General features: G+C 34.7%; 1 protein-coding gene across 2 annotated transcripts in view; it reads right to left on the minus strand.

Annotated features, from left to right (window-relative positions):
• LOC111061043 (semaphorin-1A) overlaps positions 1-26547 on the minus strand; it is a 530166-nt gene that overhangs the window by 426697 nt on the left and 76922 nt on the right. For both annotated transcript variants that reach the window (XM_039422103.1, XM_039422102.1), the window contains exon 5: positions 25074-25162. In XM_039422103.1, coding sequence (XP_039278037.1) covers positions 25074-25162 — 89 coding nt within the window. The remainder of the gene's footprint in view (positions 1-25073; positions 25163-26547) is intronic.

The raw sequence follows: 26547 nt of genomic DNA on the forward strand, positions 1-26547 counted from the left end.
AAGTGACAACTGAAACTTTTAAGTTGTCTAATAAGCGAGTTATGGGTTGTTGAAAGCGCTTTTTAATACATTCAGTACATCATTGACTTTGTTCTAATATGCGTTTCTTCGCGATGTATGCCAAAATAAACAAGTTATGGAATTCACAAAAAATGTTACTTTTTTATTTATGAACTATATGGGGAATGAAATGTTTTAGTTTGGAAAAATTCAGTTTTTGAAATTTTAAGAGAAGTTATGTTAATATAGTCGAAACCGTTCATGATCTGGAAAGAAAACGGAGTTAGCACTTCAACAACCCATAACTCGCTTATTAGACCACTTAAAAATTTCAGTTGCCACTTTTTCTCACTCTTATAATGATCTTAACAATTATATTGAAAAAGATTATACAATTTAAATAATAAAAAAAGTGTACTGAACAGCCTTGAGAGGATAATTGGGGAGGATGTTGGAGAAGATTCTTTTACGTAATACATTCCTATCATTACATTAAGTTACATATCTTCTTTAATCTTCTTTAAAAATTATTTCACATTACTATCAAATTTCAGAATTCAAACCTATATTATGAGCCTCCAATCAATATTAATTAATCATCAAATTCAATGGTTTTGACCTTTTTTTACGGATTAAAAAGTACGGTATGGTACGTATCTCAACTCAATAGAGATCAAATTCTCAATAACAGAACTATTGTCCAGGCAATGAATTCTAAAAAAAACGGTATAGAGGGAAAATTTTGAAAGACAATATTATTATTGACCCCGCAATTCTGTTTAGTATAGTGAGGAGGTAAACATATCAAAGGTCCTCACCCCTACCCACTGTGCTAAGGGTAAACTTTATTCATTATTTTACAAAGGCGACTTTCTAGAAGTATTTTAAGCCTAGGTTATGATGATAATACAATGAAGGTAGAGTTATGAATGAATACAAATTATAGGTTATGCTATCCACTTAAATTGATTTGAGTCCACTTCTCAGTCCAGAAATAAATAAACTAGAAATTTTGAATTTGATTTTATTAATAACCGAATATAATAGAATGATTGCATTCAATTAACTCAGAACTTGAAAATATTGAGTTATTAAGAAAAAAAAATTGAACCAGAAATAAAACACAAACTCTATAACCATTCGTTGACTGGACTACTTATTATACAAAAGTATGTATAGCCTACAAAATATAATAAATTTGTACATTAATATATTAATTTATGTATAATAAGCCTACAAAAATAAAATAAAAATGTGTATAAAGCCGGGTCCAAACTGAACAAACTTCGACAAACATGTTTGTTGAAACAGTTTGCGCAAATTTTTTTTTATGTTTGACAAACAATGTTTGCCCGTGGCCAGTGTGGACGCGTCACCAAACAAAGTATTTGCAAGCAATGAAGCTTTTTATGTTTTACAGCAAATGTTTAGATGTTTGGATGTTTATATGTTTGTATTTCACCGGATCTCGAAAACGGCTCTAACGATTCTCACGAAATTCAGAACATAGTGGGTTTATAATATAAAGATTCGATTGCACTAGGTCTCATCCGTGGTAAAACTCGCTGAATGACAGTAAAAGGATAATTATTATTCATCCTTGGGAAAACAGCTGATAATAATTATTTCGTCGTCTGTTGGTGATGGAAGTGAGTGAGCGAGTTCATGTGTGTGGGACTGTGTCAAAATTATGACTCAGCTGTTGAACTTTTGTAATCATTCAATCAGGCACTTAGTGTCGGTTGCAAAAAATCCGGATTATTTTCAATCTTGATTAATTCCAGTAGATCCATCTTTTTGAAATGGTATTCTCTGATTTGGTTCAAGTGAAGTTATTCAGGATTAAAATTTAACCGGCTTTTGTGCAACTGGACCTTCCTCTGGGAATTAATCTCGATTTACTGTGATTAGATGGAACATTTCTGTAAGAATGTTATTTTAATTTCTTCTTTCGTAATAATTTTTTTATGCTTCTGTACTCCAGAGCGAAGCTCGGTCTCCGATATTAAATGTAATTTAACAAAAATGACTTATTATAGCAGCTCTGGCACCCGGTTGCACAAAAGTCTGTTAGCTTTTAATCCCCACGCGGACCAATCAGATAAGCCGTCTTCTCAGGAAAACCTTCTAGGATTAATTCTCTTGGAATGTAATCATGATTAAAATTTAACAGGCTTTTTTGCAACCGGGCCTTACTGTACTTACTGAAAACTAGTGCGTATGATGATAGGCTGCCTGAAGAAGGAAGGCACAGACTCGTCCATGAGAGAATGGGTTTTGATGAAGTTCAGAGTCAGATCCGGCAGAGTTCGCGAGTCGTTCACACATTGACCGGGTCGAGGATCAGGCACCTAGAAAAAACAAATTGTTAATTCATATTGTCCAAAATAAGATTGAGTTGTCAGAAAAAGAATTGATTGAAAAGTTCATTGTTTGGGAGTTTATTAGCTCATATCTCACACTCTTGAAAGAATCACATTTTTTGTTAGGGGTAATTACATAATTGTGAAAACATGTCGTAAAAGTGAACATTTAAAAAAAGGTACATACTAAGATTTTTCTTTCTTGATATTGAGAGACTCAATTTGTAGATTCTCCTCCAATGAGGTCCACGTTATAGGCGTAAAGACAGTGTTTGATTAATTATGGTGTTGCTATCCTTGTCTATCATTTGACAAAGCAGATTGTCCTATCACTTTCTAACTCTGCGACGTTGCCAGATCGTTTTAAACAATGTGGAAATATGATCAATTATGAACAAAATATTCAATCTCGAATTATGAAAATTTATTATTAAATCATAAAAAAGATAATTTCTATGGGTAGATGACACAAGTTGATAAGTCACATTTTTGACCATATTGAGTTATGCATATGGATGAGTTCAGAAAAATTAGATTTATAAGATGTAACTAAATATGTTGTTTCTCTTTAAATAGCGATATAGGGCTTGCTCAAGCCTGATAGAGAATTTTCTTCCAAAGCCCAAGTTGACAAATATTGATAAGTACATATATCTCAACACTCTTCTACCGGTTTGTATTATAATCCAATTATCAAAAGATGGCAAAATTTGATAAGAGTGTATGTGTACTGGTAGGCTATTATAAAATCTGAAAACCAATAACCTATATTGAGAACTACATAACCCATACAACTTTGCAAACAGTTCAAGTTTGGTTAACTTGATCAATACTTGTAAATAATATCAATTAATTGTTAAAAAATATATTCAAATTTCTAAATAATCGATTTTTAAGATATTTCCTATTCTGTTACATTGTGATTTGAAACATTTGGCAGATGGCAAAACATGATATCTCTGACATCACTAGCAAAAATTCTCAATAGTTAATTATTGAAATAAATGTTTTATCCCTTGATATTTTATATTTAAATAGTCAAAGATCAGCTGATTATATTAGTGTAAAATGGGTAAGAAAAAATTAATATGATAATATTTTTGCAGCTATGCGAAACTTTCAAATTGCTCTCCTGAAAAGTTTACAAATCATGACTTATCAGCTTGTGTCATCTACCCACAGATTTATTCTCTGACAAATTAAATATAATAATTATTGATCATTGTCAACAAGAATGAACAGTTAATATTGTCTTTTTCTTTAGGGCTACTTTTAATATAAATAAAAATATAAATCTGAGTACCAGTACTGAGATTTATATTTTTATTTGAACATTTAATCATCAGATATACCGGTATCAGCTATATTCTATAGAAAACAGTGACAAGCCACAAAACCAGAGAATTGGCAACGCTGTTTTTATATTTTTCTTCACTGCCATTATAACGTGGACCTCACTATACGTATTCGGACCAAGCAAATCAAAATCATATTCCATTTGCATTAATAGAAGAGTATATTTTGAATATATCAAGTGTACCTTGACACTCTGTACAGGCAGCCAATTGGAATTGAGCTCCGACTGCTCCTTTGAAGTTCCCCTCGAAAGTGTCGCTGATGTCTTGTAGGGCGAACGCACACACGGCGGATCCGCCGATGCTGTTGGCCGGCGTTGTGAACACGGCGTACAGAAGTTGGGTGGACACCGAACCATATGTGCCCTCTATCAACTCAGTTGTCGACTCTGAAATCAGACAAAAATATCGAGGAATTGTGTCAAATATCTTTCAAATATCTGCAGAATTTATGCAATTAAGTGACCTTTTTGTAATGTAAATAAATGTTCTCTTTAAAACTAGCTGGTAACCGTGCAAAAGGTCTAATAAAAAACTTGAAGAATTCAAAATACGCCTATAACCATCCTCGGTAAATTAAGAATCTATAAGCAACATTTTAAGTTAATCAGTCTAGTAGTTCAGACGTGATGATGCGTCATTCGTGAATTTCGTATTCCGTACGTATATAAGCCAATTCTTTCCTTTATTTGAAATGTATGAATTTAGGGCTACTTTCTTGTATTTTATAAAATAGAATATTAAAGTACCCTTTGAAATTAATAAAATAAAAGATAAGTTACGTTACAATTTGTATTCTTATTTCATTACTTTATCAATTTTAAAGGGTACTATAATTCTATTCTTTTCTATATTATATTATTGACTAGCAGGTAACCCGTGCTCCGCAAGGGTCCAATAGAAAACTTGAAGAATTCAAAATACGCCTATAACCATCATCGGTAAATTAAGAATCTATAAGCAAAATTCAAAGTTAATCAGTAGTTATAATCTATCCCGTACGTGTAAAAGCCAATTCTTCAGTGTTTACGAGTTTGTGTTTCTTGAATAGTTCCAAATTTTCTTAAATAACTCAATATTATTAGTTAAAAGTGGTAATTGATTGGAATATTTCTAATTAATTTATCAAATTAAGCCATCTGAATTCAAAATTTATAGTTTTCATGTTTATTTTGGACCAAAATGTTATAAAAATTGTACACGTGAAATTCTAACCTTATCTTGGACTTTGTCACCTATAAATTTGGAAGAAAAATAGCACAAGGACTACCTTAATATTTTATCTTTCAATGTAATTACATTAGTGTCATTTGCATTGTAAATAAATAAATAAAAATAAATAAAAAAGGCCAGTGGGTAACCCGTGCTAGCGTGTAACCACCCCATACAGGGGTAGAAAGAGAGATTTCTAGATATTGAAGAGCGATTAATGGGACTTCAAATATAACAATTAAAACGTATTTTATCTTTCAACTCATTTGAGAAAATAACATGAACAAGTTAAGTATACGTTTGCAATTCATCTGTTCCATTATCTCTTAATAAATAAAAACATTGAATCTTTGTCGTTTTTCCGTTGAAGCTACTCTTGAATATAAATAAAAATATAAATCTAAGTAACCTTTTTTAAATTGTTTACTTACAACATGATTCGGCTATATGATGCCATTATAAAGTTATCAAGACTTGATAATAGGCTCATATAGCCGAAAATTGATGTGAATGAACAATTTTTGACCGAGCGAAGTGAGGTCTAAGATTCAAGTCGACGGTTTGGCATTTCTCTTAATGTTTGAATGTTTGAATGATTAAATGTTTATATGTTGCGCATTTACGGCGAAACGCGGTAATAGATTTTCATGAAATTTGTACCTTTTTTAATTGCGCGTCAACGTATAAACAAGGTTTTTGGAAGTTTTGCATTTCAAGGATAATATAAAAGGAAAAAGGAGCCTCCTTCATACGCCAATATTACCGTAAAAATCAGACTATAGAATTATTCATCATAAATCAGCTGTCGAGTTGACTATGCCATGACGCATGCAATTCAATATCTCAATGTAACTTGGTAAAAAATTAACAGCTGTGTAGACTATAAATTGCATGCCTCATTGAATGCAATTTTTATGCACTATTAATAGGATGCAAAGAACTTATAACAGCTCGTCTGGGCGCCTAGATGTCTTCTGGTTTTCTCGCGCTAAATTCTGGAAAGCGTTATATGATAATTAAATCTTGTGTAAGCATGATCTGATCAAATAAATAGTTAGTGTATCAGTGTGGAAGTGCTTATGGTTTGGGACGTCGTTATAACTGCGCGAGGTCTACTGTTCACAGAACTACTAGTTATTCATAAATCAGCTGACAAGTGATTACACAGATGTGTGGAGAAGCCAGTCTATTGCTGTATTTCCATAAGCTCTATAGTTTCAATAAGGTACTTATGGATGAGAATACTGCGTGAGGTCTACTGTTCACAGAACTACTAGTAAATAGGGTACTTAGATTTCTATTTTTTTTTCGAATCTTTGGTTTTGTCTGACCATGTTCCAAAAACTCAACTATTTGTGAATTTGTCACCTTTGAGGACAGTATATTTCCTTTGAAATAATTTGAATTAATCCACCTCTCGGAAAGGTCGTAATTGAACTCTTTTCATCAATTAGTTTGAATTGAAGAAATATTAAACTTGTCAAAAGTTCTCAATTAGCTGTGATTATCCGAATCCATTCAACTAATATAAGTTCCGAAATTATAATGCCCTTTTCACTTTTCTATATTCAATTTTCAACTTTTCCGCAAGCTGAAAAGCCTTGATGGAAATTGTTGCCTGCTGAGAAGTCTGTTCAAGAATATAACGAGAATTTGAGACGTTAAGCCTACTGGAATTATGAGTTATTCCAAGTTGGTAGAAGTTATCAGGGTGGATTCAATCCATCATATTTTTGTCCACATTTTCGGCTTCTTCTTCTTCTTGTTTTTCTTCTAGTCTGACAGAACTGACACTCCCTTTCAGATGTAGCCAGCCATCTTTGAGGTTAACAATTTTCTTCATCTTTCCTATTTTCCTTTTCTTCTTCTCACTATCTTCTCTTTGGTCTCTACTCATTCGTGTTCAGTACTCTTCCACTTGTTATCGTTTTCATGTTCTCATTTTACAATCTTCTAATCTCTCAACTTCTTCCAATTTGTTCATTTTTCATTTCGATTTCTTACTAAATCTTCTGCTACTTCTTTTTTTCTTTTCATTTTTCCTTTCCGCTGCATCTAATTCTTACACCTCTCCACTCTTCTTCAAGGGCTTTTTTTGTGTTTTCATAGCTTCTAATAGTTCCTTCCAGTTATTTTTTTACTCTTCTGCAAAACATTTGATTTCTTCCTCTTTTTATTCTTGTTCTTCTTCTTCTCTTTCTCCTACACCTTCTTCTTCTTCTTCTTCTTCTTCTTCTTCTTCTTCTTCTCCAAATTCCAAAAATTCAAAGATAATGAAAAATAAATTCCAAAAATTATTTTCCAAGATCTGCTTGTAACATTGCATTTGCCAACATCCCAACAAAACCTTCAAATTTTACTTCAACAAGATAATTCATCATCTAATTCAAACATGGGGTGAAATTGAAACTTTCCAATAGAACTACATCAGCATAAACACCCTTCCATTTTAAACTTGAGTTGTTTCTCAAAGGTCTTGAACTCTGCGAACGGCAAGGGAGTTGCCAATTTGTCTCAGGAGATGGTTTAGATGGAAGGAGAAGTTTCAGTCGATGAAAATGAAAAGCGGGAGAGAGACAGAGAGATCGGACAAAAGAGAAAAAGAGGAAGAAAAACGATGAGGAAAAGAGGGAAATAGAGAAAAAGAGGAAGAGAAACAACGAGGAAAAGAGGGAAATAGAGAAAGAGGAAGAGAGAAAGAGAAAATAAGAGATACTGAATAAGAGAAAGAGAGAGAGAAACTGAAAAGAGATACTGAATAAGAAAAATAAAGAGAAAATAGGAGAGACTGAAAAGAGATACTGAATGAGAGAGAGAAAGAGAAAATAAGTGAGACTGAAAAGGGAGTGAAAGAGAGAATGCGGAAGAGACGGGGGAAGTGAGAGAAAAGAGACTGGAGAAGAGAGAGGAAAAGAGATAGAGAAAGAACCAGATAGACGATGAGGAGAAGAGGGAGAAAGAGAATGAAAAAAAGACTTAATGAGAGAAAGAGATACTGTGATACTGTAGGGAGGGAGAGAGAGAGAGAGAGAGAGAGAGAGAGAGGAGAGAGAGAGAGAGAGAGAGAGAGAGAGAGCGAGAGAGAGAGAGAGCGAGAGAGAGAGAGGGGGGGGAACGAGGAGAAGACGAATAAAGAGAAAAAGAAACTGAAGAGGAGATTAGATTAGATTTCTAATCCAGGGAGAGAGAGAGAGAGGGAGGAAGAGGAATAAAGACAATGAGATAAAGAGGAAGAAAGAGAAAGTGAAAAAAACTAGTGGAGAGTGAGAGGAGAAGGAGGAGGAGGAGGAGGAGATGATGAAAGAATTAGAAAGAAAAGTTGGAGAGGGAGAGAGGCAGCGAGTGAGGGAAAAGAGAGAATGAGGAAGAGACGGAGAAAAAGGGAAAGAAAGAGAGACTGGTGGAGAGAAAAGAGATGAAGAGGAAAAGAGAGAGCGAGGAAGGAAAGGAGGAGAGGAGGAGAGTCAAGTTGAGTTAAATGAGGGGAAAGAGAGGAGAAGGAGAAAGAGAAAAAGAAGAGAGATGATGAAGATAATGAAGAAGAGACAAATAGAAAAGAGAGAGTGTGGAATAAAAGGAGGAGAAGGGAGTGACAGTGAGTGAGTGAAAGAGAGATTGATTGATTGTTTTATTTCTCTCCTGGCAGGGTTGAAACCATTTGATTCCCTCTACCACCCAAACAGGCCAAAACAATTACATAGCATCAATATGAGTAGTCTACTTCTAAAACAACAACATAATGAGGATAATAATAAGAGAATGAGGAAAAGAGGGAGAAAGAGAAATACAGACTGAAAAAGAGAGAGTGAGAGAGAAAAAGAGAGAGAGTGAGGAGAAGAGGAAAGATTGAATTGGATTGAATGACTGCCTTTATTTTGACCTAGGAGGGCGAAATTAGGGCGCAGTCGGCTCTCTCTTACACTTAACCCTCGAAAGATAAGAGAGAGAAGAAACTCAGAACCTCACGTATGTCGAAATTTGAGAGATCACGGTCCGGAGCGTACCGTACAGGTTCAGTTGGAGCACAAAGTTTGTTCTCTAGTCTGCACAAAGTTTGTGCACTCGACTTGAGGGTGACAGATGTATCAGAAAACAAGACAGGAATACAAGTTGGATAAGGAGAGTGATAAAGCAGAGTGTAACAAATTGAAACTGATAAAGTTTGAGTTTGGTTAGATGGGTTGACACATCCTGATAGAAAAGGACTTAAAAATAAAGCTCTGTTCACTTGAAAGCAACAAAAGAATATTCAATAATGTAAATTGTGATTGTATTCAGCATATATTTTTATAATTTACTTTACAATACTTTCAAGAAAGGTAATTTTCCAACTTTATTGTAGAAATATAAGGCATGAGAACAACTACATATTTTGTATATTAATTTATAGAATCTTATTGTCTGTTATCTGTATAGGGCTACTTGTAATATATATTAAAATTGTAAAGTTTTTTATTAGACCCTTGCGGAGCACGGGTTACGTGCTAGTCTTCTATAAATTATAAATAGAAAAAAAATGAAAATCTCAGTACCTTTTTTTGAATTATTTTATAATGTGTTAAAAGTTCCGAAATGGGAACAGCAAAACTGCTACAAAAAAAACACCTTCAGCGCTCCAGGTGGAAGTTTTGTCAACTTACACAAAATTCCTGATTCGGAATTTGTAAACTAGGTTATAATGATAGAATGCATGTAGTAGCTTCAGCACAAGAAGGTAGTGTTTCCTATTTCTCAATTATTCTTCTTTAGATTATTATGACAAAAATAGTGTACGTTACTGGGACGTGAATGTCTTTTGCAGTGCTATAACGCCCCGACTAGAAACATCATTATGGGGCCTGCAAAAGGCCCCTTCCCGTCCATGTGACGTAAGATAAATTTAGATGTTTCAAAACCAAACAAAACCAAATTTATGTATTTCATGTATTACTGTATATTGGTTTTTGTTGTTGTGTTCGTTGCTCCAGTGAGGTTAGTAGATGAGAATTCAGTGAATTGTATTGCTTTATTGTTCCTGCAAAATCAGTTAATTGAATTTGAGTTGAAAATACTCACGAATTTCGTTGAAGTAGAAGGGAAAGTCTCCCTGAACTGAGCAATTGAGACGCGATTTGAGGAATGAAGTCCAACGGTTGCGAAATCGATGCGGACCACCTCGGTCGTATTTACACACCCTGGCCACCCTCGAGAACACAGACTGCAAAAAAAAACATAAAAATATATTATTACAATGTTTGAAAATACAAATTATTTTATCTATTTATCCCATTTGGTGACAAAACTCAAATTCAAATTTATTTCCACAAGTTCAACTATACAATACAAAGGCAATGCATTAAAATCACTTTTTGTGTAGTTGAGAAGTTGATATTGTGGTAATTATTCATATTGAATGATAAAGACTAAGAAGTTGTCAAAAAACCAATGATTTATTGATAATTAGAAAGACCGGTTTCGTCTTTCTAATTATCAATAAATCATTGGTTTTTTGACAACTTCTTAATCTTTTTCATTCAGCATTAAAATCAATTCAAATAATGAACATTCCTCACTAATAAATTGAACAATAATATCAATACTTCTATTCCTAACAAGTAAGAGGTATAATGTACAATCAAACTGAATGGATTGGTGATTCTTTATTCATTTATACAATAAAAACGTTATCAAAATGAAAGGGAGAGGAAAAATAAGGTAACCTTGTGCTATTCCTCTCCCAAATTTAGATAACACATAGCCCTAAATAGGTTAAATCTTGTAGTTCTTCGATTCACAAATTATCATATTATCCTATCCTATACTATTAAACGAGCAATTTCTGTTCATATGTTCAGATGTTTATATGTTTAGATGTTTATATGTTTGTATTTCACCGGATCTCGAAAACGGCTCTAACGATTCTCACGACATTCAGAACATAGTAGGTTTATAATATCAAAATTCGATTGCACTGGGTCTCATCCCTGGGAAAACTCGCCGAAGGACATTAAAAGGATAATTATTATTCATCCTTGAAAAAACAGCTGATGATAATTATTTCGTCATCTGTTGATGATGGAAGTGAGTGAGCGAATTATGTGTGTGGGACTGTGTCAAAATTATGACTCAGCTGTTGAACTATTGTAATCATTCAATCAGGTACTTAGTGCCGGTTGCAAAAAAGCCGGGTTATTTTCAATCCTGATTAATTCCAGTAGATCCATCTTTTGAAATGGTCTTCTCTGATTTGGTTCACGTGAAATTAATCAGGATTAAAATTTAACCGGCTTTTGTGCAACCGGGCCTTTGTGAGGGAAATTTTTGCATTCCTCTGGGAATTGATCTCAATTTACTGTGATTAGATAGAACATTTCTGTATGAACTATGAATGTTATTATAATTTATTCTTTCGAAATACATTTTTTATGCTTTAGACTCTAGAGCGAAGCTCGGTCACCGATATTACCTATTATGAGGCAGATTGTTTTTTTGTGTTTTTATTCAATTCAATTCGTTTATTTCCACTTGGCATACAATACATGTACACATATTCATATTTGATATTAAACAAAATAAGAATCACATTTTTACAAAAACAGTACAAAGAACATATTGATTGAGTGGAATTCCCCCAGTAAGACTAAGCGTCTGAGATTGGGGGACAGTTCCAGCAAGCAGTATTATTCAGTAGTTAGATGGTATTATATTTGCTATAAATTAAAATATGTGTGATTAAAATTACAAAAGTAAGATTCAGCAAGTGAATTATAAGTGATAACATTATATAGTGTTGGGTAGCTTGATATCTAGAGTGGGAGAGCAAGAGGACCCAAAAACCGGAGGTAATTTATTGTTTTATAAGCATCTATTATGTTTTTAAACTCTAAATACTTGAACGTGAGGTATGAGTGTATAAATGAATTAAGCATTTCGAAATATTAATGTATAAAGTTATTCCCCAACTCTTGCTAGGTGTAAGGTGAGTGAATTAGCCTCTCAGCTCCAATCAGCCTATGCTGAAGAGCCATTTCACCAATTAGCTTTTAAACTCTCGGCCTCCCTCATATTATCTGGAACATTCCTGTATAAAATCTGAGCTAAATAGTATGGATATGTTGTTAATTGATGGAATTGTAATTGGATGGCAGAATTAATATCTTTCAAGAATTCAAAGACATTCTTCTCATAAATTAATCATTATTGTAGTGTTGTATGATATTTTTATCCTCTATGTTTTTGTTTGTTATAAATACAACTGCAAATAGAATTGAAATAAATCTTGTGATATTATCTCCCTTTCATTGAGAAGACAACAGTGGTCTTCTCGAGAAAAAAGAGGTCATTCCAAGTTACACGTCCACGTCCCGTGCCCTTCGGCTCCCTTCCCCTGAAACTAGCACGGCAAAGAAGAAAACTTCACTTTCTCAAGAAAACTCTCTGATTTCCTCTCAGTTCTATTCGAAAACCTCCTCAATTTGAATCTTAAAAGACACTTTATATCCGATATTAATAGAAGTACGCCTGCTAATGCTTTCTCAGCGTCGCATTTAGGGATTTCGCCCTTTATAAAGACAGGACTGAATAGGGAAGGAATAGGGGAGGAATAGAGCTGACTGCGGCTAAGATTAAGGGATTTTCCCTTCTCCTTCCTAATCGACCTTCACCCTTCCGCCACCGATTAATCCCTTAAATACCTAGAAAATTCCCTCATCGGCGAGATTGTCCCTCAAGTCCTGTAAATTTCGCGTTTAATCCCTATTCATAGTTGATAATTCCACGTCATTGGCATTTATATTCCCTCTTAATGAAGTCAGGGAAAGGTATAATAAACAAACGGGGCTACTGCAAGTTTTCTTTAAATTCGAACTATATTGAGGTACACGTTATTATGGCAGAGGATAAAGATAGGAAAACAGCGTTGCCGATTCTCTGCCTTGCTTTCTATAGAGGATACAGTATATCTCATGTGATAATGACTGTTGGAAATTATTAATATTATTGAATAAAAATACTAAGAAATTGTCAAAAACCACAGATTTATTGATACTTAGAAAGACCGGTTCGGTTGTTACACTATTGTCAATCTCTGATAAACTAAAACTAAATACAAGAGCAGCAGAATTTATACTAGTAGGCGAGTACTGCTATTGATCAAGGGCATGAACGCCTGCCATTGGCCCAGCTAGACAGTCCCCTCCCACTTAACGGTGTCACAAAATGGCGGCTAAAGCAACAGACCATGATAACAAAATTCACTTTCAGTACAAAATAAGAACCAAGGAAAGAAGTAAAAGATAATAAAACAAATATGTAAATAGAAATATTATTGACACAGTTAAGTGGCAGGAGACTGTCTAGCTGGGCCAATGGCAGGCGTTCATGCCCTTGATCAATTGCAATACTCGCCTATTACTAGTATAAATTCTGCTGCTCTTGTATTTAGTTTTAGTTTATCAGAGATTGACAATGGTGTAACAAGCGAAACCGGCCTTTCTAATTATCAATAAATCTGTGGTTTTTCGACAATTTCTTGGTATTTTTATTTAATATGAATAATTACCATAATATCAACTTCTCAACTACAAAAAAAAAGATTAATATTATATTTCAATCGCCAGGAAAAAATATTTTTCAATGATCCAATTATAAGTTTACATAAATCACATCAAATACTCTCTTTATTATAATTATTTCTACATTGTTTAAAACGATCTGGCAACGTTTCGGAGCCTAGAAAAGGATAGTGCTATCTGCTTTGTCGAATACTATACAAGGATATACAAGGATAGCAACACCAATGTTAATCAAATACTGCCATTATGACGTGTACCTCACTGAAACCTTTACTTCCTGAAATGGAATAATTATAATTCTAAATTTTGAACGTTTGCTCTAATCTTTGTTTCATTCTGTATTTGGTTATTTTATTGTGTAGAAGTCTGTTTTCTAATTATTTGTAATAAGTGTTTTTGTTCCTGTATGCATTGTATGACAATATATAGTATGTATTACTGTTCATGGCAAGTAAATAAATATAAATATAATACGAATAAAACGATTCCTTATGGAAATCTATCTCAATACTAATTTTCTATTACAATATAGTTGACAATGGATTCACTTGTTATATAATAAACTCGTATGGCTTTTGTTGGTGGGGAGTCACTTGCGGGAAGGTTCCACCTCGCCTGAATAATATATAATTTGAACCGTCAAGGGCCTTACGACTGTCATAATTCAGCCGAGACCGACAGTTTAACGTGCCCATCCGATAACACGTGAGTTATCTGGTTAAAAAACTTTTGGTTATGAGAGGAATTGAACCGGGATCTCTATGCTGCTACGGAAGCACTCTATCCACTAGACCACGGATCACTCCAATTATAGGTTTTACTTGCTGATATTATTTATTTATTTATTTATTTATTCATTGACAATTATTACAAATCATAATTATAATAAATATAATATGAATGGGTGAAGACAACAGGCATAGCCTAGGTTTATTAACCTATAAAGCATACAAGGCCAAAAGAAACAAAACAATCAACTAATTTTAATTTTATTAAAGCATTTCACGCATGTAAACCAATCATATCTCATGATCCAAGACACAGATAATAAACTGATAATCAAATCATAACTTTTTACAATAAACATACAGTTCATACGAAGCAAATGGTCCATAGAATTTTGATTATTCTAATAGAACAAACTAGTTTTATGTTATACTTGTATATACAAGCATAGAATAAGAATAGAGAAAGTAACTATGTTTTTCCTATGATACCAAGTACACAATCATCAATTACTATCATTGTTTGACCTAGACTTGTACTGCACACTATTTACAACATACGGAACAAGATTTCCTATAATTGTTTAAAAACGACAGAAACCTTAACATTTTATCGTTACAACGCAGACATTACAACAATAATAGAGCACAGATAACACGGGGTATTTAAAAATAAAATACAACGATAAAGATATTATGGGACAGGACGTTATTTTTCAATGGCAAAGTCTGTTCTGATACAACCGTTAGTTAGTGTGCACTAGTAGTAAACGATAGCTAAACTTGTGAAAAGCTAAGATTTTAACCTGTAAACACAGTAGGTTACAGATTAGTGAGTGAGTGTGCGTGTGTAAGTGAAGGAATAAGGACTGAAATAAGGATAGAACAGGAATAAGGACACCTAAATCCTTCTTTCGTGCAAATTCTGATCCTGCGACAGAGGAAATAAAAGGTAGGATTACACTTTACTACAGTGTGTATATTATCTTGCTACTGAATCGAGCAAGCACTAAAAATAATCGCGGCTGTTATCTGAATCGCTGCCTGTGAATGCTCCCATTAATCCCTGTGTATTTCAAAACGACGGTTCGTGTGAATGCTTACATTGTTAGCAATGTATTTCAAAATAAGGAATGTACTCGGTTCGTGTGAGCACTTACATTATTACCAATGTATTTCAGAACGACGGTAGTGTGAACGCTCCCATTATTAGCAATGTATTTCAAAACGACGATCGTGTGAACACTTGTATTACACACAATGCATTCTAAACACGATGCGTCACTCTGTGTAGATCTGTTTTATGCGTACACTTCCATTATTACCAATGTATTTCAAAACGACTGCTTCACTCACTTAGTGTGAAGGAAGCCATTAATCCCAACGCTTTTCAAAACCGACGTCTGAGAGATCTCTTACTTCTCGTTGAACGAATGGATTCGTTTCTTGAACAACGGAATCAGTTTACGTGCATCATTTATCCATCTCGAAGCGTGATTATTCATCTCAAATTCTTATATGTGTTTAGATGCGTACAGTCTTATGCACCACGAACACGCGCATTTCACTCTTCATCAGCTGATGCTATTCTTAACTGTATTTGTACAGAAACAGTGGGATTCAGATGTAATAAGCGCGTTAGTGAAATTCGCGTGTTTGTGCCGCATAAGAATAGCCACTAATGACAGGACAAGTTTGTTCAGAATGTGTGTACAGTGTACACACATATCATCATAATATATATATTATTGTTGTGTCATCACAGTAAAAGGCTTCGAACAAATGTTCTGAGGCAAGGTGTTTGTATCTTTGATTTTTTGTTGTTTATTTTTTATTTGCTGCTCTATTTGAGGTTGAATATTTTTTGTAATTTTTCAGTGATTGATTTATTGTTATTAGTTATTTATTATTATTATTATTATTATTATTATTATTATTATTATTCAATTATTTCATCACTTACAAAGTGAGCATTTTTTATTGTAACCTAAGTCGGCCATTGACAAGACTTTGGTACATCTCTATTCTGTCAAATTTAAAAAGGATCTAATCATTGATACCGTGCTGAGTACAACCGCCTTTTGAATTCCATGTTTTGCACACCCTGAGACACCAAGGCGACTGAGGTTCGCTGAAACCTTCTGCCTGATCACTCCAACAGTAGAGATACTTACAGGGACAGTTGTAACTTTTTCCTGCTTCCAGACATCCCTGATTTCAGCAGCCAGGGGGAGATACTTGGATAATTTTCATTGTAATATTGTTCCAAGTTGTGGCAACATGGTATGCCAACATCAATCAAAATAGTCTCCCTGGCTGTCTTGTCCATGAGGATAATGTCTGCCTGGTTGTGCACAACTGTCCTGTCAGTCAGCACAGAGCGATCCCAATACATCTTGTGTGTATCATTCTCAAGTACAGAAAGTGGCTTGTATAGATAGTATGGCAGTTTTTGATCCACTAGACCAAACTTCAGGGCAAGGCAACAGAGTTGTGGCGCCTCAAGTAGTCTGGAGCTGCCATCAACTGACTTATTATTTTTTTTTTTCATCTGATGACCACCTGTAAAAGGGGTATAAGGATTTGTCAATGTGTCATTAATAAAACAGTAACATGTTATCTATCTTCTCAAACCTCCATCTTGAGGTTTGTAAAAATCTTTCTATTCCTCCACTGAATTGGCACATATGGATAGCAGCTCTTTTTTCAATGAAAGTCTGAAAGCTTTATTTTACGTTAGACGCTGCTGTCAAACTCCTGTTTCTTATTCGAAACCTTTCACGTAAATGTTTTTTTCTTTCGAAGACATATCTGTTCGCTCATGCTCGACACACATGTCCTGCAGTTATTGGCCTAAATGAATGAGTAAATATAGGCTATTCTTATCGTAACCAGTTACCTACACCCTTCCTACACATTTTTCCTAACAAATATGATTGTAATCTTTATCATGACGGGCCGATCAATTCCCATGAGAAAACACCAGAAGCCAATAAGACCAATGAATGACGCAGGTCAACCCAAGTTCAACTCTCCATAGCTAGCCAAACCATTTTACTGAAATAATGTAGCTTTACACGTTACTGGCCCCAATATGCTTCACCGAACATTCTCTCTCTATCTATCTCTTTCTCACTCTATCTATCTCTCTCATGCAGCTACATGAAGCTTCTCAAGAAGCTACATGAATGTAGGTCATTTCATGCGGTTCTCTTTCTGTATAGGTGTTGTAAACTCAGACATCCAAGTACTTAGCTGAAGACTTTTACTCCTTGAGTGACATTGGTCGGGGTGGTACCCGGCATGGTCCCCATCTGCTGGCTGTCCCAATTCATAGGACAGTCATGTTTAGCAAGTCCTTTCTTGTGACGGCTTGTGGATGGTGGAACTCATTGCCTGTTGAGTTGAGGTGAATATTGAGGAAGCTCGCCGGTTTCTTCCACTTCTTTTTACTTTTTATTCTTCTTCTTTTCTTCTTGTTCTACTTCTTCTTCTTCTTCTTCTTCTTCTTCTTCTTCTTCTTCTTCTTCTTCTTCTTCTTCTTCTTCTTCTTCTTCTTCTTCTTCTTCTTCTTCTTCTTCTTCTTCTTCTTCTTCTTCTTCTTCTTCTTCTTCTTCTTCTTCTCTTCTTCTTCTTCTTCTTCTTCTTCTGCTTCTACTTCTTCTTTTGTAGAAGTTTAATTTTTATTTTTACCATTTGATTTGAACAGTGACAGATTAAACTAAATTTCATTTTAAACTGTATTAAATCCGTATCAAGTCTAGTTTGTTATAATGTGTTCCATTTTGAGTTTAAGCCACCAGCTGATTAAATCCAGTTTAAGCTTTGACTGTGCAAACGGCCCTTAATCAATCACATGGTAAAATTATGAAGAATTTTTAATTTTTAATTTCTATTTACTTATATCTTAATAATTAAAATTTGGGTTATTATTTTTTCTCCATTGATTATTATTTTGTATTTCAATAATATTTATTACCTTGTTTTTAATATTGTATATATATTTTCTCTATTTGATTTGTTTAATCTAGTAATTATTTAGCGTTGTAGTGAAGGGTTGAGTGTAAGAGAGGGCCGGCTGCGCCCTAACTCCCCCTTCTAGGTAAAAATAAAGGCAGCGATTCTATTCTATTCTATTCTATTCTCTCTCTGTCACTCTCTCTCTCTCTCTCACTCGCGCCCATTTCACGAGATGGCTGGATGTATGTATCAGCTCTCGACTAACGCTGGATTTCGGTCCCTGGAGTCAGTCTTGATCGAAAATTCGCCATCAGCTGAGCTGCTATGCTATGCAATGCTGCCAACTTCATTTGACATACGTCCGCCAGACGAATGAATAATTGATGGCGTTGACTGACTGCTACGTCAAACTTACTACAGACAATTCACTACAAACTGTCAGCATTAGTAGAATAGGAAAGAGTCGATGTTGTTTATCGATATTATAGAATCGATTTCAAAGGGAAAAATCGATATTTTTTATTGATAATATCGATATTATAGAATCGATATAATAATGAGAGAATCAACGTTATTTATTGAACGAGCGTTATCGAGTTCTCATTTTTGACTCACTGAAGGCCAAAGTCGTTGTCCGTCTGTTTGTATGTTCTACAATAACTTTAAAAATAATTGATCAATCAGCTTCAAATTTTGAACACGTATTCTCCGAACCTTTTTTCACAGATCAAGAGCCTTTGGACAAGAAAATTGACTCACTCCTTCGTCCTTTTTCAGGATATAACAAATAACATTAAAAGTGCATAAGAAAAAAATTGTTGTGATTTATCAGTCGAAGAATAATTCATTGCATGCAATTGCTACAGTTTTTCCATCCGTTCATTCAGCTGAGGCTTTTTGGAAGCTATCACCATAGAGGAACGATAGCATAAGTAGATATCCCATGGTATAGGGCGTTTATGTCGCAACTTTTACTGTTATCCCAAGCCGATAATTCACGTAGTTCTTTCCTATGCAGCTGTGTGACGCTGTTAGTCTCTCAAATTGTGCCGTTCATACACTATCACCACAACTAAACAGTGAAAATTGACAATAATCGACAGTAATCGGCTTGAGATAACAGTAAAAGCTGCGACATAAATTCCCTATACCATGGGATATCTACTTACGCTATTGTTTCTTTATGCTATCACCATAGAGAAACGATCTATTACTTACGTTATTAATATGACTTCGCTATGACTTACGATCTATAACTTATGCTATCTTTTCTCTAGGCTATCACATAAGAAGACCTTCATGCGCTGACACATGATTTTAGCTGGTTAATATACAACATAATTTACAACTCTTACATCAACAAACTGATACGGGTTGAGATATCAATGTGCGGTTTCCACCATTCATTTTCTCTTGGAGCACTTTATCGAAATTATTTATCACATGACCACCTCCTCTTTTTAAAAAATCTGGTGTGGTACACTCACACAACTTTCCTTGCTCATTGATCTGTAAGCCTCATTCTTGAACGAGAATAATTTAGGGGAATAACATAATGCCGATTGGCGGCTAAATATTTAAAACTACGATTATACTATTGTTATTGTTTTCAGAGTACATTTTCCTTTGTTGTGGAATTTGATGATTCTTTGTAAGTTGTAACAGCAGCAGGAATTAACACACACACACGCACACACACACACACACACACACACACACACACACACACACACACACAAAGACCAATACCAAAAACCACTTTTTCGGACTCACGGGACCTTGAAACGTATAGAAATTTAGAAATTGGGATAGGCTACCTTAATTTTTTCGGAAAACAATACTTTCCTTACCTATGGTAATAGATCAAGGAAAGTAAAAATGGATTTGGATTCATATGAGGAACACAGATGTTGATGCGACAGAGTAATTTTCCATTTCAAATAGGATCCCCAATGAAAACAAACCTACTGTCAAATTATTCTTGTAAAAAAATATTTAGCTGTTTCCATAAATTTTTACCAACTCTGTATAATTAAAAATTGCGGGTTTCAAAGATTACAAAACAACAGTTCTTGAGCGAGTTTTCCAACCCAGGGGGTCACTAGTTAGGAATAGGTTACCACATTGGGGTAATAGACTGAAAAATAACACACTGTATTTAAAAATTTTCGATTAGCATTGAAACAAATCGAAGAATTGTGCTGATACTCCAACTTCGACCACCCTCTTCAGCTTCTGTAGTAACACTATACTGTCATTTACAAACTTCAAATAGTAATAAACATAGTTCGAATGAGAAGCACCAATGTTATTCGTTGGGATTACTGACATTTTGACGTGAATCTCATGTTTTCTGGAGGGCGGATCTTGAGCTGCGTTTATTACCATGTTCGAGACATCAAATCGAGCGAAACGATACCTACCCCTCTCTTCCCCCACCCTTTTATTACCCCTTGGGGGGAGAGGGGTGGTTGACAACACAAACTTTTGAAAGGGACGTTATTGGATCGGATCCCCGCCTACCGTCAAAACTTTCTCGAACCCTACATGTGGGAGGAGACAGACTTGAGATGAGCATATAAAATCAAGAGCTTTCTCCGACTCTCTTGCATGTCAAGGGGGAGATTCTATTCAGTTGGCTAGTTAGTCTACTGTATGTGGTGAAAAATTGTGATATTCAGAAGAACAACTTTCTCTTGTTACTTTCCTTGCCCTATTACCATAGGTAAGGAAAGTATTGCTTTCCAAAAAAAATTAAGGTACCCCAATTTCAAGTTTTCTATACGTTTCAAGGTCCCCTGGGTCCAAAAACATGATTTTTGGGTGTTGGTCTGTGTGTGTGTGTGTGTGTGTGTGTGTGTGTGTGTGTGTGTGTGTGTGTGTGTGTGTGTGTGTTTGTATGTGTGTATGTCTGTGAACACGATAACTCCATTCCTAATTAACCGATCGACTTGAAATTTTAAACTTAAGGTCTTCATACCATAAGGATCCGACAATAAGAAATTTAATAAAATTCAATCCAAGATGGCGGAAAAAATGGCGGATAATTACTAAAAAAACCATGTTTTTCACGTTTTTCTCTTAAACGGCTCTAACGATTTTCTTCAAATTTAAACCATGGATAGCTATTTTTAAGCCCTATCAACTGACAAGAGGCTCAATTCTGGGAAAATTTCAGGAGCTCCGTAATATTCTTGAGAAAAATGACAGTTACTAAAAAACCATGTTTTTCATGATTTTCTCAAAAACGGCTCTAACGATTTTCTTCATATTTATACCATGGATAGCTATTTATAAGCCCTATCAACTGACATGAGTCTCCTTCTTGAGCGACTAATGGGGGGTCCACCCCATCCTTGAGAAATGGACTTTGTAACCTCCTTCTCGTGCATGAGGTAGGTAGGTAGCGCAGTGTTTATAAAAAGAACACATAACTTAGTCATCATATTTCACACATATTTCATCTGTAGAACAGCTGTTTTGACAACTTCTAAAAAATCATCGAATTTCACAATTTATACAAAGGAAAAAGTACTCTGAAAACAATTATAAATACACATATACAGTAGTCTGATCGTAGTTTCAAATATGTTGCCGCCAATCGTCATTATTCCCCTAAATTATTCTCCTTTAAGAATGAGGCTTACAGTTCAATGAGCAAGGAAAGTTGTGTGAGTGTACCACACCAGATTTTGAATCTAGTTATATACAATACAATACACATACATTTTATTTCCATTAATATAAAAATAAACAATCTAATCAATAAAATATTCATAATATTCAAAAATACAATATATGAAATTTACTACAAATATCGAATGGGCACGTTAAACTGTCGGTCCCGGCTGAAGTATGACAGTCGTAAGGCCCATTGACGGCTTAAATTATATATTCAGGCGGTGGGACCTTCCCACAAGGGGCTCCCCACCAACAAAAGCCATACGAATTTACTTTTTACTACGAATATAAATAAATTGCATCTTTTCGGAAATTAACCTACTCATCTGTGGGAAACCCATGTTCTAGAGCAGGTGTTGTAGTAATACAATTAAATTTAGAGTGGGGGTGCAAATACATTGGGTAAGTGAGCTCAAATATTGTTCGAAATTATGTTTTCTATATTATGTCTCCCAGTTGTGATCCAGTTTTTAACGGCGCATTTAAATGTTCTTGAGTTTTCTATTATGTTGATGTGTACAGGAAGTAAATTGTGGAGTTTTGGTGCTAGGTGGTTGAAGTGTCGTTGGTATGTTGCCTTCCTAGCCACGTTCGTGATAAGAAGGTATAAAATATAACAAAATCTTTCATATTCAGAAATATCTGAAGAACTCGCTATCAACTCATTGAACGAGCGTAGCGTCTATCTTCTTCTAACTTGAAGTCATTGTTCGATTGTGGGTTTGTATGTACGACGATAACGTTTAGAATGCTTTTAAGAATCAACATAAAATTTTCAACACCTATAGTGGGTCAACGTTATATCGGTGCTGACATCTTTGTCTATCATTCGACGAAGCAATCCTTGCCCACCTCCTCAACGTTGCCAGATCGGGCTGGATGCTTCCAGCTCGATTCTTTCAACTCGGGCTGACCTGTTGCAAGGCTGTGCAAAGGCTACGAATAAACTTTTTACTCGTGATATTTTTCAAAGTTTTTTGATTCGTATATTATCAAGCAATCAAAATGAAAAAGTTTTCTCAGGAAAACATTTTTTTCTGATCATTACTTTTTGAGATATGAGCGCCTAAGGTTTAAATTTTTGGGACAGAATATTTCAAATTCGGTAAGAGATAAATCCATGAGATTTAGAGTATAGATTCTTCATGATATTGTTTTGAGAATATCAATGTTTAAGATAGTTATTAAATTTACTAAAAATTTAGTTGTGTTATTTTTGGTAAATTGAATAACTTTCTCAAAAATTGATATTTTCAGACAATTTTCGTTTTACTAGATCAACAATACCATGAAGAATCTATCCTCTGAATCTCATGGATTTATCTCTTACCGAATTTGAAATTTTCTGTCCCAAAAATTCAAACTTTAGTCGCTCATATCTCAAAAAGTAATGATCAGAAAAAAAATGTTTTCCTGAGAAAAATTTTTCATTTTGATAGCTTGATGATATACAAACCGAAAAACTTTGAAAAATATCACGAGTAAAAAGTCTATTTTTAGCCTTTGCACAACCTCAAGGAGATTAGCTTTTGATGTTGGAATTTTCGATACACCAACCCCAACAGACATTAGTCGTTTTCACACCGATATCTCGCCATCAAGACAGGACAGGACATAATTTATTCTGAGCTCTACTGTTCACAGAACTACTAGTAAGGAAGTTGATATTGAATAGTAATAGAAGAATGAAGAATGTAAAAACACAAAGAACAGAGAAGAAGGAGAATGTTGGAAGAAGACAACGGAGGCAGAAAACCACGTGAACAAGAAATTGTGGAAGAAAAGAATATGAAAAATGGAAGCTGGAGAGAAGTTCAAGAACCATAATAGCATCACACAATAACCTACGTAGCAACGCGAAATGGAGGAGAAAAATCCGCGATAAGAACGCGAACGATGGAACTGAGTGCGAAAAGGGCATCTACCCTGTTGTAGGGGGTGAAGGGGTAATTTGCAATTTGAAAAGAGCAGAAAGATACCTCCCCTAATGTTACAATGCGGGGGGAAGGGCGAGAGAGAGGCAGGCTGATGTCTTCTTATCAGTGGACCAAACAGCGCAGCTCTTGATGCGTTCGCCTTATTTCATCTTCTCTAAGCTTCTTTCCCATTCTCCACATTCCCATCGTTATTTTCTTTCTTTTTCTCATTGAAGACCAACTTGGGCCACACCTTGTTTAGTAGTATCGAGATATCTTCAACTGCAGGTGAAGAGGAAAATTGATAATTGATTCATAAATAAATAATGCAGGATGAAAGAGTAAAAGGTGGTCTCATTTGGTCTGTATGACTTATCAAACACTATATTATTATTATCATAATAATTAAGTCATTCAAAGTTATCATAGGTTTTGTTTTCAATGACTGACATTTAGGCCCGCCGCAAAGTAGACCCACGCCAATCCACGAAAAGCAACCCACGCCGTGGGATGTTTTGTAAACCATTGCTATAGAATTATTCATAATCAATCAGCTGACAAGTGGATTATTCATTTCATGTATTACATAGATGTCTGGAGAAGCCTAGCAATGGTTTACAAAGCATCCCACGGCGTGGGTTGCTTTTCGTGGATTAGCGTGGGTCTACTTTGCGGCGGGCCTAAATGTCAGTCACTCAAAAAAAACCTATGATAACTTTGAATGAATTAGTTATTATAATAATCATAATATAGTGTTTGATACGTCATGCAGCCCAAATGAGTCTCGTCCCAGATAGAAAGAATACACTTAGGGCCGGTTTCCGAGTTCTAGACTTTAAACAGCTGGATTCAGGAAATTGACTTTCCGAAACCGGGGCGTAGTCGTAGTTTATGATAATCTTTATTTTCAAAACGTTTTTGTCTCGTTTCAGGGTGATAAAATCACCGCAGCTCTTTCAGTGGATGAACAACTGAAGAATTTCCATCAATAAACTCTTAATCAAACTATCAATTGGAAAGAAAAATCCAGTCACTCCAAAAGAGTACAATCAATTCTTCAACGGATCATGAGATTGTGCCCATACAGGGCACAATTACTACAAATAGATCAGAAAAATACTATCAATTGAATAAAAAAACCAGTCACTCCAAAAGAGGACAATCAATTCTTCAACGGATCATGAGAGTTGTGGCCATTAACATACTGGTGAGGATTTGGAAATAAAATTGAGAGAAAAAAAAGAATTAATGTGTTGAGAGAACTACATCTATTGAAAAGAAAATATGCGGTCAATGTAGTTTCTCTTACCTTCCCACAGTTGATGTATTCAACAGCCGTCTCTCTAAAGAAGAAGTAGACAAAGTCTCCTTGTGTCATTGAGCTCACGAAGTTTGGGGCTGCAACACAAAAAAACAAACATTGTATTGTAAAAACATGAATGAAATATGTATAATATCATAAAGTAAAATATCGGCTTGTACGGGATAGGATATCCAGAAACGACGCATCATCACGTCTGAACTACTGGACTGATTAATTCGAAATTTATAGATTCTTAATTCCCCGAGGATGGTAGTAGGCCTATTTTAAATCCTTCAAGAATTCAGTAGGTCAAGCTTTTAATTAGACCCTTGCACAGCACGGGTTACCTGCTAGTAACAAATATGTAATATATTTGTATTTTGTGTCATGTATTATGTTGTATATATTTGAAATTGATGTTGCTTTCCATGACGAAACACTATATAATTTCTTTTGTAGTTCTGACACTGTGTTACTTGTAAATAGCCTGAGGCTAATGAAGCTCCTCTTCAGGAGTGAAATGCATTCCTCAATACTCCAACAAAAGTAAGTGTTTTTTCAAATATTTACAAGTAACACAGTGTCTTAAATACAAAAGAATTATATATTTGACTCTTGTATTGTATCTGAAGACCTCATGGCTGCAATAAAGATTCTATACTATTCTATTCAAATGAAATTATAGAATACATGAATACCGTATAAATGTAACTATTAAACATTTTTATATGAATGAAGATAGTTTTAACAAAAATAGAATAGGTAGAGGAGACTGAGATCCAGGATGACAGAACAGATGGAGAATCAAAGGAGTTCGAGGGAGAGGAATCTCTCTTCCAATGATTGAATAATGAATTTTTATAATTTACATTGAATGTTGTGTCAATTCATTATATTTCTACATTGTTTACGATCAAGCAACGTTGCGGAGCTGGAAAAGGACAGCGCTACCTGCTTTGTCGGATGAAAGACAAATATAGTAACACAAAATATAATGTTAATCAAATACTGCCATTATAACGTAGATCACACCATATTAACTTACTCGAAATACAGAGAGAGAATAACGTAAAATTCAACCAGAATCAAATACATCCAACAGAGAATCATAATCAATCATTATTGAAAATAGACCAATCAAATACTGCCATTATAACGTGGACCTTGCTATAGTAACTCACACAAAATACAATGAACAATGTGAAATATAGCAGGAATCAAACCCATGACCAGAGTATTAATTATTCAACAGAGAAACATAATCAAACATTATTGAGACTTCAAAGCAGCCCTTCGTGTTATTCAGTGAATTGAGATGCTACAGAGGAAGGAGTGGATGAAATTTGAAGATTAATTCGTTTTGTTCGTGTATATTAATTACTGCAGATCTACCACAAACACATACACAATAAATATGTTCATACACAATATGCTTTACACGCTGTAAAGTTTGGAGTTTGGAGTAGAGCAGAATAACACA

This window comes from Nilaparvata lugens, chromosome 2 (assembly GCF_014356525.2).
Source record: "Nilaparvata lugens isolate BPH chromosome 2, ASM1435652v1, whole genome shotgun sequence".
Lineage (NCBI taxonomy): Eukaryota > Metazoa > Arthropoda > Insecta > Hemiptera > Delphacidae > Nilaparvata > Nilaparvata lugens.